Source organism: Saccopteryx bilineata, chromosome 2 (assembly GCF_036850765.1).
Source record: "Saccopteryx bilineata isolate mSacBil1 chromosome 2, mSacBil1_pri_phased_curated, whole genome shotgun sequence".
NCBI lineage: Eukaryota > Metazoa > Chordata > Mammalia > Chiroptera > Emballonuridae > Saccopteryx > Saccopteryx bilineata.
Genome location: NC_089491.1, coordinates 96,892,818 through 96,907,387, shown reverse-complemented (window position 1 = coordinate 96,907,387; position 14,570 = coordinate 96,892,818). Strand labels below are relative to the sequence as shown.

The window sequence follows — 14,570 nt, the reverse complement described above, 5'->3', positions numbered from 1 at the left end:
TCAAGCTCTGATCCATACTCACCAGAAACCTTTTCCTCACATGCAGTGCATTTAGAGCAATCTCTTTGGCCTGCTATTTCAGGCTATCAGCAGAAATGCCCCAAGCTACCCTTTTAAACTCTATTTGTTACAGCTCCTAGGCCTATGCCCAACCACAATTACCAGTCAACAAATATTTGTGAGCTTCACCACCAGCCTTCCTCTGTGTGTGCCCTTTTCTCTCCTTGGAATGCTTCTCTTTCTCTGTATTTAGCAAGTATCATCACCTGTTTTGTATTGTCGCTATTTGTGTATGTGTCTCATACATGCCCTCTCTCACCCTGGGAAACGAGGGTCGTGTGTGACTCATCCTGTCTTACCTGCTCTGATGTACACGGTGATGCTCAGGACTCACCGTTCTGTACAGCCGCCACTGAGCCACGTGGTTATTAAGCACTTGCAAGATAGTGTACCTGCAGAGCTGATTTTTAAATTATTTTAATCTCAATTTCAATTAAAACTAATAATTCAGTTATTGTGTGGAGTAACTTAGGAATGTGAATGAATCCACTTTTTTTTTTGTACAGTAAATTACATGAAATCAAAATGTGGACCAAGTATTTCTGACTGAAATTGAACATCCGAATTGAGATGGAGTGTGAGAACACTTCAGATTTAGAAGACTTAGTACAAAAAAAAAATGAAAGTAATATATCTCCTTAATCATTTTTTGAATATTGCTTACATCTTAAAATGATAAAAATTTGGATACATCATAACCTGATGTATATATAACCGATAAAATATATTGTTAAAGTTAATTTTTGCTGCTATGTCTTACTTTTAAACATGGCAGCTAGAAAATTTTCAATGACAAATGTGGCTTGCCTGTATTCCTACTGAGCAGTGCCGCGCTAAAGCTATTAGCTGAATTAAAATTGGAGTGCATATGCCTTCAAACTCCCCCACTGATAGGCATCTTGAAAAAGCCTGTATTTTTGTCAAATGTACAGATAAAGACAGAGCTGGCTATTCTGTAGCCAGCCGTCACGCTGCTGTGACAGCACCGGTGACCATCACGTGTGCACGGGGAGCACTCCTTCACTGCAGCACTCAGCACATGCGAAGGAATCCCCAACCCCACCCTGGCTTTTAATTTCAACTCCCAGGCAACCTGTTCCCTGACGTACTAACAAGTAGCACCCTGCCGCCTGTGACCCTCACAGCCTTCCTGTGTCACCTTCTTTCTGCTCTTTGGGGAAAGCTCTCAGCAGCTGTTCAATGGGTTCAATGGTAAAGTCACGGGCAGCAGTGGCAGCTACAAGAAGAGAGAAGCGGGGTATTGGGCCAGCCCTACAGTGTCCTGGGGATAGGCAGGAATCAGCTCATGTTCCTAGACTTGCTCCTGACCTCGGAATTTAGAACAGCAGGTGATTGTGTCATCTTGGAAAATGCCACTGCTTTCCAAGCCAGAACCTGCAGGTTGCCAGAGGTCACACAGCAAATGGTGGAAAACATTTAAGTCTCATAGGGAAAATTATGTAGTCACAAAATTGAAGAAACTTGATATGATATAAGAGACTTTCGGTCTGTCGTGGGAGCTCTTGGCACCGAGAAAGCCAGGTGGTTTATTAGAGGAAAATCTTGCAGGCATCTTTTAGCACAGATTATTCCATATCATCAACATAATTCTAAGACTCATTAGGATATGCAGTCTCGGTGGTGTCTATAAGAATTCCACATTTAATGGTCATTCAAGAAAACTGAGACTAGCTGTTTTTCAAATTCCAAAGAAATTATATTTTTCAGATTCTATGTGCTGTGAGATCACAGGTTCTTGTGTATCAGTAAAGCAGTGGCCATGATGTATTGTGCATTTGGGATCCTAAATGGGCTTTGCTGTTATTTTTGTGCGTGATTGGACTCATTTTCTAAGTGACCAAATACTATGGCAGAGATCCTTATAGGTACAACCCTAGTTTCTCTGGCCTCACTTGGGGCAAGGCCCGCAGTGTCAATATGTTAGCACAGTCACTTACTGTTTCTACAAGCACCTGACCATTCCCACAGACTCCTCAATGTACGGTACCTGCTGGGTAGTCAGACAGGGTCCTTCTCCTCAAGAGAAGTTGGTAACTGCCGGTCAGTTACCAACTGTGTTGGGCATTGTGTATGCATTTGGGCACACTGTTTGTCACAGTCCAAACGTTTTGGCCTTTGCACACAAGCATAAAGCACATGATGAGACAGGAGACATTTTCCCTTGGTGTCCAAATGAAGGTTTTGTGTCTTCCCTCTTTTCTCTCCTTTCCAAAACCTAGTTTCCAGAAAGAATGTGAACCTCATTCACAGTAGTCTAAGACAAAACTTTAAGTAAATAATGAGGATGAAGGTATTTCATCTCCCCTGAAGATTTTCTTCCTAACTATGGACAGGATTCGGTGTTTGCTTGGTGGACTAAGGAAGAAAGATGAAGCTGGAACCACTGGTTTTGAGGTGCCTTTTTGGTTCTGTCCACTTAATAGAGATAGTTTGCATTGGCCTGTGCACATGTGGGTTTTAATAAAAAGATAAGGCTGGGTACTTTCTAGAAGCATAACTTGGTAGGCTGGGGTTAGAGACCCTCAGGGCCACCTAGCCCAGTGATGCCGAGATCTGTTGATCAGAATCATCCAGGAAACTGTTTAAAACTACAGCTCTGGACTCAGCCTCCATCTGCGGAATGAGGGTCTCCATAAGTAAGCACGGACCAATAGGCAGCTTCTATAGTTATGCCGTATTCGGGTATATATTTTGTCAAAAGAACTTTCTTTCATTATTGAGTACAATCTAAACTCTCAGAATCCTTTGTTTTATGTTCTTTCTGAGAAATCCAAAGATTTGGCTTTGTGGTTTAGTTATAGGTTCAACAGATATGCCCAGCATTGTGTTGGGCAGCGGGCACACAAAGCACTGGCCATGAGCTCAGGGCTGTGGGGTGTCTACAAATCAGCCTCTGTTAAAGGCATGCGCAGCAGCCTCTGCCTTGAGTTTGGACCTGGGGGAAGGCATAGAGGTCGACCTCCTGTATTTGCCGCGCTCCGCAGAGCCTGAGACAGTGCATTAGAAGACAACAGGCTTGCGGGCTGGGGCCTGACTGCACATCTCTCGGTCACAAATTGACCAGCTCATTGTGCAAAGGAGCCAGTATGACTGTCTTTAAGGTGCAGAGTCCAGTGGGCCACATGGACCGTACTCATGACTAAGGCATTTTGCGTTTTTCAGCAGGCTGCTCTCAATCCAAATCAGCTTGGTCCCATCCTTGCCTTAGCTTTTACAAGAACTACGAAGAGACAATAAATGAATACAGAGAGAGTGTGGGATGAGCAGTGGTGACTTTTAATCTAATTAATGACTACTTTTTGTCCTGAAACGGTTCCTCAGTGGACAGAAATGTGCTTTGTGTACACAGGAATATGAACCTCACTTTCCAGGACTTTTCATGAGTGTCATGAGTATACATGTCCCTCTTTCCTTTAGATATTTCTAGATGGTAGTCCTGTAGGTCTGACTGAACATTTTGCATGGGAAACGCTGGACTTGGTGCCATTGAAGAGGTGGTATATTTTTTGGTGTGAATGAATGTGTGTATGTATAGAGATTAGTGTAGGTTGTTGCCTTCGTAGAGATGCACCTACTCATCTCTTGAGAAGGAAATAAACTAGGTTAAAAGTACAAGGTCACCAAAACAACAAAATGAGAAAAAGATATTGGTCAAACAAAAAAGTGTCTGCGTACCTTGTAAAGCATTTAAGATATGCTTCTCATACCCTTTTGTTTGCTTTCAAAAGCAAATCCCAACTGGAGTCCCTGACTTCTGCCCTTGTTTCATCCCCCTGCTGACCCAAAGCAGGAGAGTGTTGGAAGCACGGCCCGGAGGCGGCCAGCCAGCAAGTATATCAGAGGTCAAGGTAATAGTCAGTGATTGTCAAACTGCCCAAGTCCAAATATGTGTTTAAAATTTTTGTATGAAAGCTGTCCACAGTTTACTGGTGCTCAGCTCATCCAGCAGGAGACCCCATCTCTCCAGGTTGGTCCCCGGGTGTGGGCCTCTGGGAGCTCAGTGTTTTCTGCTTTTGATCTTGTGCAGTTATAACCAGCACCATTCCATCTTAATTGGGGTCCAGACAACTTCAAGTGTAAAATGTAAGGTTGTATATTCTGGAGTTAATGAGCATGGGTGGAGGCTGGGTGGAGGAGAGTCAGTTGTGTCCTACCCACTTCCCTGTTGGCCCAGAGCACGCTGTCACGGAGTATTGTTCTGCTAGCTGAACCCTACATTGGCCGAAGGAGGAATTGATACTAGTTGCAACTCTGGCGGCAGCCTTACATCACTGAGCTGTGTGGCTGTGGGTGAGCCACTGGCCTTCTCTGTATCCGCACTGCTTCCTCAGGGAGTGGGGGAGCTGGCCTGAGTGAAGGCTGGCGTTGCTTTGCCTGGTGCCTCACTGTGGCCCAAGCTCTGGGTGTGCCTGGTAGCCTCTGAGAGGAGGGAAGTCGGGGTTCACTTTTTCTGTGTCTTCCTTCCCTCCCTGGGAACCTGCTGAATTGCCCTTAAACCGACAACCTGCCCTTACTGTGGAGTGGTATTGGGAGATTATTTCTGTTTCATCCTGAGTCGCGTTTGACAAACGTACACTGAGAAGAAAGCCCGTGTGTGCATCTATCTCTTCCCTCCCCACTGGAAAATTGCTGTGTGGAGAGATCTTAAGCAATAATCAGTCTGCAAGAACATTTGTGCTGGTTGGTTATTGAAGAATAAGCATTTCCTTGTAATTCAGATCAGTTATTCACAGATATTAACCTGTTTGACCAGCAGGGGATGAAAAATATTTTCTAGGGTTCTAATGTCTTGGAATTCCTGCAAATCAATAAGAACTGTGGCTGACTTTTTCCATGGGCAGTGGCAACTATTATATTACTTCTAGGATACATTTGGGGACAAAAAAATAAGGAAGTACTTGTCTCTGTCTGTTGTCAAAATGACCTTGGGGAAAAAAGCCCAGTGAGTTTTAAGTTGCTTTGTGAAGTAAAGGATAACATTTGGGTCAAACACTCCAGAAGGAGCACCTTGCCTTTTATGCTGGTTTTATATTTAAATCATTAGAGTAGTTGCTGCTTTAAAAAAAAAAAAAAAAAAACAGCAAGCGGAGCCAGTAATGAAATGTTTATGAGAAATTGCTACAGTGGCTGCTGCATAGCTTGCTGCGGAATGGTGCAGTGTTCCTGAGATTGAGCAAGTAGGACCTATTCGGGGATGGGGGGGCATAACAAGAACTGATCAAACCCAGATGCTTTCCTAAAATTATACTTTCAGTGCATTTATATGTCTGTTACAAAGTGCACTACATGCTAAAAATATTTTCCTTTGTAGGTCGAAGGAAATTTCAAACCGCGTTGAGGACTACATAGATCAGATGGTTTTTCTTAGAAGCATTAAGGGTATCCTGGTTGTTATTAGCCTCGACTTTCCAATATGACATTATTTATGCCAAAAAGCTTCACAATTCAATTCTTCTTTAATTTCAGCAACATTATTGGCTTGAAAGTGCATGGAAAGGAGGCCAGAGTCAATCTGTCAGAACCGGGGACCAAGACTGCAGGCGACAAGTGATAATGAGACTGGCCCTGAGAGAGCCCCTGTGTCCCCACAGCCTGATTCCCTTCGGGAGGGACACCACCATGTCTCTGGCCTTCCCTCCAAGAGTTCCTCCTTCTTTTCTCCATGTGCTCCCTTCCTTGTCCCTCGCTTGTTGCATGCCCTCACTCTTCACTATTCTGTGTGGCTAAGCAAACGTGTCCTCTTCTAGAGTCTTCTTAGTTGTATTTATTATGAAGTGGGCTTCTCCTGAGTATCAGTGGGTTTCTCCTCCTCCAACTGTATTTTTTGTCACTGACATTGATTTCATCATTGAGGGATGCCTGGGTTTGGCATAAATGCTTCTAGTGAATTAAGCTATAAATGGGTCAATCCAAGAATGTGTAGATTGTGTAACTCTCTATTAAATTGTATTTTTTTAAGTGAGAGAGACAGAGACAGGAGAGAAATGAGAAGCATCAACTCATAGTTGCATCATCTTAGTTGTTCATTGATTGCTTCTCATATGTTACTTAATTGGTAGGGTGCCAGCCGAGCCAGTGACCCCTTGCTCAAGCCAGTGACCTTAGACTCAAGCCAGTGACCATGGGATCATATCTATGATCCCATGCTCAAGCCGGTGACACTGGGGCTTTGAACCTGGGTCCTCAATGTCTCAAGCCTATGCTCTCTCCACTGTGCCACAACTGCTCAGGCTTAAATTGTATTTTTTATTTAATTCTTTCCTTTCCCCTTCCCCCCAATATACTAGATATAAAGGCTATCATTTTATTAAGATCTATGCAATGTGCATTAAACATAATAGTTCTTTACCTCTCCTATTCACATTTCTATAAGATAGACATTATTATTATACCCATTTTATAGATGAGGAAAGTAAAAAGCAAATCTAACTTAAAAGCTCAAGTTATTATTGTATTGATTTTAAATGCATAAAGCTACTGTTAGGATTTTAGATGTTTTTGCATCTAGCACCTGCTCATGCTGGTACCTTCAGATAATAATATAGAACTGTCAGATTTCATATTTGGATCTTTTTGTAACAACAGTGGGCTCATTGTTTTGAGTGCATGGGACGGGAAAGGGAATTATGTGCTCTATAAAAAGGCAGACAAGAAAGAGAACTTGCTTCCTCTGTCGGGGAAGGTGGTCCTCTTTGACTGAGCATGCAGCTTTGGGAGGGATGCACATGGAGCGGTGAGGGAGGAAGGGGACAGCTGCCTAGCCAGCCAGATCAGACCAATCAACCTGACAATTGATAGGATAACAGATGTCACAGCCAGATCGCCCTTCACATCCGAGAACCTGCTTCCTCATGTCTGCCAGGCCTTTGGGAAAGGACAGGCACTTGTTTGCAGTGGTTCAGACATGTTATATCTCTGCAGGTTCCATCAATGGTATTGCATGTGTGTGGTGGTCAGGTGGAGCTTTTTATTACGATGTCACAACTCAGTAATTTGAGACCTTTGAAAATTTTACTAAGGTTCAAAATACCAGAAAGCCTTTTGCTTTGGAAGGGAATGAGCATTTACTGATCTATATGTATGTCTGGCTTTGTGTGCCATTATCATTCCATCCTCACAGATAGCATTATCTCCATTTCACAGATTCAGAGAGGTTGTGTGACATGTCCAAGGTCTGAGTTCTGATCACACATAGCTTTGTGCAGAAACAGGTCAGTCACATTCTTAGGACAGCACTGAAAAATAACAGCATATTGTTTGTATATTAGCATGACTTCCAATGCCCTTGAACCTCAAAGAGTAAGGCAATGAAATAAGAAATGCTTGAATAGCAGGCAAACCTAAAACAGACCATAGTATTTATGTTATAAATTGAAACCCATAATTATAAAGAGAGTCAGGAAGGACCAGAAGGTTGTTTAGGTTTTAAGAAAGTCTATATACCTATATCAATATGAATATAAATGAACTGGGTGGATTCTTAAATTCTGCATTGTTAGGAGCTATTTAGGTTGAGTCTAGTAGAGCTCTCATGTTCTTTGTGCCTCTTTTCCATCTCTCACACTACTGAGCACAAAAGCGTGTTGTGGGCAGAAAGGCTGGGTTTATCCGTAGTAGAAAGAAGTTATGTTTGGTATTTAAAGAACAGTAAGAGTTTGCTGCTTGGCTGATCAATGCTGGATCAAGTTCACATTCCTGGCTACTTATCTCCCACCTACACACGCCGAGAGGAAGCAAAGCAGAGGGAGGGAGGACGGACCCTTTTTTCACACAGAGAGAGAACGAGGGAGATGTGAGCTGGGGCTGTCCTAATATGGACACAACTGGGCCTGGGTAGCATTAAACATGGATTTAATCCTCTGCTGGAGGAAACATCCTACAAAAGGTAAAGAAATTAGCAGCCAATCAATGCTGGCCCTTCCCACTGTTTTCTTTTTTTTTTTTTTTTTTTTTTAATTTTTTATTTTATTTTATTTATTCATTTTAGAGAGGAGAGAGAGAGGGAGAGAGAGAGAGAGACAGAGACAGGGGGGAGGAGCTGGAAGCATCAGCCCTCATATGTGCCTTGACCAGGCAAGCCCAGGGTTTCGAACCGGCAACCTCAGCATTTCCAGGTCGACGCTTTATACACTGCGCCACCACAGGTCAGGCCTTCCCACTGTTTTCTTGAAACACTTCTTACATGGAGCTAAATGTTTGGTGAACAAACAGTCTGGAAAATAGCTTTCTGATGCATTATTTTTATTTGGGACAGCCACCCCACCCCCAACTGTGACGGATTTTACTTTCGTTATTGTGTGTGTGTGTGTATTTGTCTGTGAGAGAGAGAGAGCTTCTGAATAAAGGATGGATGATTTAGGCTCATTCCTTTTGGTTGCAAATTGTGCCTTCATTGGGTACCTTTGGGATGCCAGATGACAGGCCACCCATTCTAAGTGCCATAGTTTTTAAAAATAGACATGCTAGGAAAAGTAGACCTTTTGGGGGCCAGAGACTCCTGATATCTAGGCTCCTTTAAAGGCACCTGGAGCACATGCTCCCTGTGTGCAGCTTATAGGTACCACATCCCTCCACCTTAGGGAGTAACTGAAGGGACCCAGACATGAGTATTTGTTTCACACTTCTGAAATGTCAACATATGTAATTTTACTTAATTAGTAAGCAATATCTTTTGTAAGGCACTTCCAGAGTAGTTTTCCTATAGCATCATTCATTGTACTGTGTCTTCTCTGAACAAGGAAGCCCATTTGGTTAGAGTACAGTGCCCAAGACCCAGAGGAAGTTCAGCCTGGGTTGAATCCTGCATGGCACGGTAGCTTTTGCACACAGCAAAGGGTCTTTTGCATTGGTTTGCACTGTCCTCTAGTCCTGGCATCAAGTCTTCCATATGCAAAATGTTTCCAGAGAATGGGTGGCAACCATCAACATAATTAGAACATTGTCTACAGGGGATAAGTGGGCAGTGCCATCTCATGTACACAGCCTTCCAGGTCAGCACTAAATTCAGGTTCTCTTAAGACAAGGATCTAGAACTATATTAGCCATGAACCTGCAGAAAACTCAAAAAGTCAAATATCCATTCATTCTTGCCTCCTGGGTAGTGTTGAGATCTTCCATTTCTTTTTAGGGTTTTTTTTTTGTGGTTGTGCTTAACTAATCTTACCCACACTATCCTGGGTCAGATCGACATCCCTGCCCACCAAGCGCTGTATCCACTGTCTGCCCAATGGGACTTCCTGTAATAGAACATAAGAGGTGCCTATCCTGTGGCACTGACCTTGAAATTCTGATGTTTTCCAAACACCTGGAATTTCTTCATAAGAACCTGTTAGAGATGGGTCATCATTAAAATGATCTAAACCAATGGATCTCCACACTGGCTGCACGTTGCAGTTAGTGGGGGGTGAGGTAGGAGTGGGCTTTAAAGAAGATTGATGCCTGGGTCCCGAACCCCCCTCCCCCAATGCTCTGAGACAGGAAACTGTGGTCTGCAGTGCCACCTGAGCACCAGGACTTGTAAACCCCTGCTGAAAGCCACTCCTACAGAAGTCTTATATTTCACCTGAGAAAAAAATTTTAATTTAATGATTTTAGGGAGAGACAGGAAAGGAGAGCTACAGAAACATTTATCTATTCCTGTATTGCCATGACTGGGGATTGAACCCACAACCTCTGTGTATGGAAACAAGGCTCTAACCAACTGGGCCATCCAGCCAGGGCAGCTGTGAAACTAAGGTTATAGTGCCCATGAATATTAAGCTCCTATAAAAAACTGCAGTCATATAGACAGGTATTGAGGGAGATATACCAATAGCTGTTTTTTAAAATGGCTGTTTCAATAGACTTTTGTGGTATGGGATTATATATTATGGGCTGTGTTTTAATTGGAGGTTGATCTGATCTATATAATATTTTTTTATTTTTTTTTTTCATTTTTTCATTTTTCTGAAGCTGGAAACGGGGAGAGACAGTCAGACAGACTCCCGCATGCGCCCGACCGGGATCCACCCGGCACGCCCACCAGGGGCGACGCTCTGCCCACCAGGGGGCGATGCTCTGCCCATCCTGGGCGTCGCCATATTGCGACCAGAGCCACTCTAGCACCTGAGGCAGAGGCCACAGAGCCATGCCCAGCGCCCGGGCCATCTCTGCTCCAATGGAGCCTTGGCTGCAGGAGGGGAAGAGAGAGACAGAGAGGAAAGCGCGGCGGAGGGGTGGAGAAGCAAATGGGCGCTTCTCCTGTGTGCCCTGGCCGGGAATCGAACCCGGGTCCTCCGCACGCTAGGCCGACGCTCTACCGCTGAGCCAACCGGCCAGGGCTATATAATATTTTAAAGCAACATGGCCATGCTAGATGGTCCCTAAGCTCTCAGGCTGGAATAGAGCACTGCATCTCTAGACAGGAGCTCTGAGAAACTGAGACTCAGGTTAGTCATCCTCAATATGGACTATGAAACACAAATAGAACAGTCTGTATGTGGAGTGCTCTGTAAACTGTTCAGTCTCGTATAAAATTGGGCAGTCTGACTCTACCTGTTCTGAGGTTCCGTGGTCTCAGACACATATAGGACTTGAGTCCTTTTTTTTACTTGAGTTCACTTTCCTCCAGCTTCTAGTGATGTTGTTTGCCCCTGAATTCTAGTAGTCTAGAATTTGATAAATAACCTCATCCTTCTTTTGTAAACACATCACATGTCTCCTGATCTTCACAACTGTGAAAAAGAGGCTTAGAGAGGTCATAGCTAGTATGTGGCAGAGCTCGAATCCAAACCCAGACAGGCTGCTGGCATGCTCCTGTGCCACAGCACATGCCGCCTGGTCACAGGACTCCTGAGGACAGGGACATTTCTGATTCATTTGTGTTCACAGTCTAGTGCTCTGTTTTGCCGAAAGCACTCAATGTGTTTGTTAAAAAGTGAATAGCCCATCCATATGTCCGACTGACCTGACATTCCTCTTTCTGCAATCTAGGCCTATTTCCTCTGGTTTTGATATCAAAAGAGATAAAATATTTGGTTGGTTAAGATTTGAAATTAGTCCTGAATGATGCTTGTGTAGTATTTTTTTTTTTTTTTTTTCATTTTTCTGAAGCTGGAAACAGAGAGAGACAGTCAGACAGACTCCCGCATGCGCCCGACCGGGATCCACCCGGCACGCCCACCAGGGGCGGTGCTCTGCCCCCCAGGGGGCGATGCTCTGCCCATTCTGGGCGTCGCCATATTGCGACCAGAGCCACTCTAGCGCCTGAGGCAGAGGCCACAGAGCCATGCCCAGCGCCCGGGCCATCTTTGCTCCAATGGAGCCTTGGCTGCAGGAGGGGAAGAGAGAGACAGAGAGGAAAGCGCGGCGGAGGGGTGGAGAAGCAAATGGGCGCTTCTCCTGTGTGCCCTGGCCGGGAATCGAACCCGGGTCCTCCGCACGCTAGGCCGACGCTCTACCGCTGAGCCAACCGGCCAGGGCCTGCTTGTGTAGTATTATATTTATTTTTTATTTTTTGTCCTTGAATTTTAGAAGTAAAGTATAATCATATATTTTTACCTTCTACACTTTACCTCTAAGTGTCATTAATGAAGAGATGTATTTGAACCAGAAAATTTTTCCAGACCCCCTCCCCACCCACCCATAAAGAAAAAGGCAAAGAAAGAAAAACAGAATATTTTATTTATTTGTATTTCTCCTTGTCAAAAACATTGTTAAGGCAGCTTCCAAAGCAAAATATGGCATGAGCAAAAATAAATTACAACAAGAAAAGTGAAGCACTGTGAAAATAACGGTAGGAAAATAAGTTGGGGCCAGAAATTAAATTAGCAGACAGTTGCACCCCCTGAAGTTCCTATGCTTGGTTTAAAGTAGGGTCACAGAGCTTTCTAGAAGAGGGTAAAGGGATCAATAGTAGTGTTCATGAGGTGAAACAAACCAGTTGCCCAAGTCCAACTATTCCTGATGTTGATACCAGGGAGTTTTCCTGTGGGTCCTCTCAGGAAACTACTATTTAACATAACAAACAACCATCTAACACCATCCTTATGGTGAACAATGTGATGGATTTTATGGGGCTCTTTCTTAAAATGCACCTCACTCAATAAAGGGTGATGGCTTCTTACCAGAATATAATACCTTGAAAGGTATGTCACAGAGCACCAGAAAGATGCAGTACGCAGTACAGTATGGCTGTCTGTCCTAATCCAGGAGGCTCTCTGGTAGGAGTCTGGGCATCAGGAAAACCTGTGACACTCCTGACAACTGATGTGGGTGTGGAATGAGGGGACTGAGTGAGATATAGGTGTGTTTTTCTCTAGGGAGCCAATGGCTGACAGCTAGTACTTCATTAGATTCTCTGAGGTGGAGGGAAGGTGTCAAGAAATGGAAGAACCGTGCTCCCTCAGGCAAGCTCTGTAAAAGGCTTCCAGCAACAGTCAGGCCAGGGTTATGGTTACTAAGAGGAAGCAGCTCTGTTAGCCAGGTCACTGAAGAGCAAATGTGGGCTGGATTTCCTTTTTAGAAAACTACGCTTTATGAGGACTTACCCTAAAAGGTCTAGAATCTTCTTTAGAAAGAAAATAAGCATATCATAAAGGAATGTTACATTTAAAAATAATAGAGCAAAATTTAAAGACATAAACATTTGATAGCTTTGCCCCAATTCTTTACTTTCTATTGTTTACAACTTAAACTAACCTTGATTTTATTTCCAGACCTGTGTAGATTTGCTTTTTAATTCACCCTGAATGTATGTTGGCTATAAAGCCCTCTAAAGCCAGCCAAAGCTTTGGGATTGCTCCACCCAAACAAGTATTAAAAGATGGCCCTGGCTGGTTGGCTCAATGGTAGAGCATTGGCCTGGTGAATGGATGTCCTGGGTTCGATTCCCAGTCAGGGCACACAGAAGTGACCATCTGCCTCTCCACTCCTGTCCCTCTCCTTTTCCTCTCTCTTTTTTTCTCTCTCTCTTCTCCTGCAGCCATGACTCGCTTGGTTTGAGTGCATCGGCCCAAGCACTGAGGATGGCTCTGTGGAGCCACCTCCTTAGGTGCTAAAAATAGCTGGGTTGTGAGCATGGCCCTAGATGGGCAGAGCATCGGCCCCACACGGGGTTGCCGGGTGGATCCTGGTCAGGGCACATGCGGGATCCATCTCTCTGTCTCCCCTCCTCTCACTTGGAAAAGAAGAAATAAAAAAGTGTTAAAAGATTTTTTGACTTCTTGTAGTGGACAATTTTCCCTCTGCTGTGCCCAAAGGAGTGTTATTTGCCACCTGAGGTGGTTTGATCTAATTAAAGGGCCCCCTTGTCAGCCTTTCTAGACTTCTGGTTGACGAGGAAGGTGTACTGCTGGTTCTTATTCCTCTGATCAAACCTCATGATGAGGCAGAAGCACACACCATACAGACAATATGAAATTGGCATCACTATCATTTCCCAGTGAAAGGATTCATTTCTTCTTAATAAACAAAATCAGGAGAAAGCAGAAAAAAGGACTTCCCCCCAGAAGTAATCTCCTGCCTCTAGGTTAAGTAATGCTTTTATTTTAAAGCAATGGTATTTCCCCTCAGCTTATGAGACTGTCTTCAGCTATTATAAACTGCTTTGACAAGAAAGTTTCTTAGAACAACTTCCTTTCAAAACTTGCGTCTCTACTGGACAAAGCATTTTTAAAGATATAATTCAAATAGAAAACATCTGTTTTTGAAAGATAACTTTAAAGTGCTTTCACCACATGCTCTGAGATAGTTATTAGAGTATCCATTCCTGGCTACAGAATTCCACTTTTAAAAATATCATCTTCCTCCAGTTTTTCCACAGCCTACCTTCATTGGGATCAGCCCAGGAAGAAAGGGAGATTTCGGTAGACAAAAGGAGAAATTTTTTGAGGAGTACAATCAACAAAAGTTAATATTTTTCCAGTGCCATGCAAGAGGTTAATATTTCTTTCTAGGATTAAGTTCAGCAACTGGCACCATTCTGGAGTATAATTTTAGTGGTTAAAATAGGGAATTAGGAACCTTTATTTCTTTTAATTTAAAAAAAGAGATCATTTTAGAAGTACCCTGGCAGTATAACTGATGTCCCATGGTCTCTCTTTTCAAGAAGTACACAATTCTATGCTCTTTACAAATGAAGGATTTTGTGGAGAAACAAGCATGAGTTAATTAGGAAGATCTTCAACTTAAGACTCCCCTCTTTAAAATTTCATATGCCTTTCATTCCCTTATTCATTTCTTTATCCTTACATTCAGTTACTTAACACATTTATTGAGTCTTAAAGTCTAGTTGGGAAAAGAAATATTCAATAAATTAATTTTATAATAGCTTTAATAGAACTGTAAATAATAATGTATCAAATATGCTTCATCAGTTGTAACAAATGCCCCACAGGAATACAAGATGTTAATAATAAAGGAAACTTACGTTGGCATATGGGAACTCTGCTTTCTGTGTAAAATTACCTACTCTAAAAAAAGTCTCAATCAAAAATTAAAAATTGTAAATA

At 43.2% G+C, this 14,570-nt stretch overlaps 1 protein-coding gene across 10 annotated transcripts in view; it reads left to right on the top strand.

The window, feature by feature from the left end:
• The window catches only part of AOPEP (aminopeptidase O (putative)), a 404,538-nt gene that overhangs the window by 303,553 nt on the left and 86,415 nt on the right, over nucleotides 1-14,570 (top strand). Inside the window, exon 12 of one of the 10 annotated variants that reach the window (XM_066257429.1) lies at nucleotides 5,548-6,161. The exons of the other annotated variants lie outside the window; for them this stretch is intronic. Within the exon in view, the coding sequence (XP_066113526.1) occupies nucleotides 5,548-5,808 (261 nt within the window). The 3' untranslated portion in view covers nucleotides 5,809-6,161. Of the gene's footprint in view, nucleotides 1-5,547; nucleotides 6,162-14,570 lie in introns of those variants that run through there. 10 annotated transcript variants of the gene reach the window in all.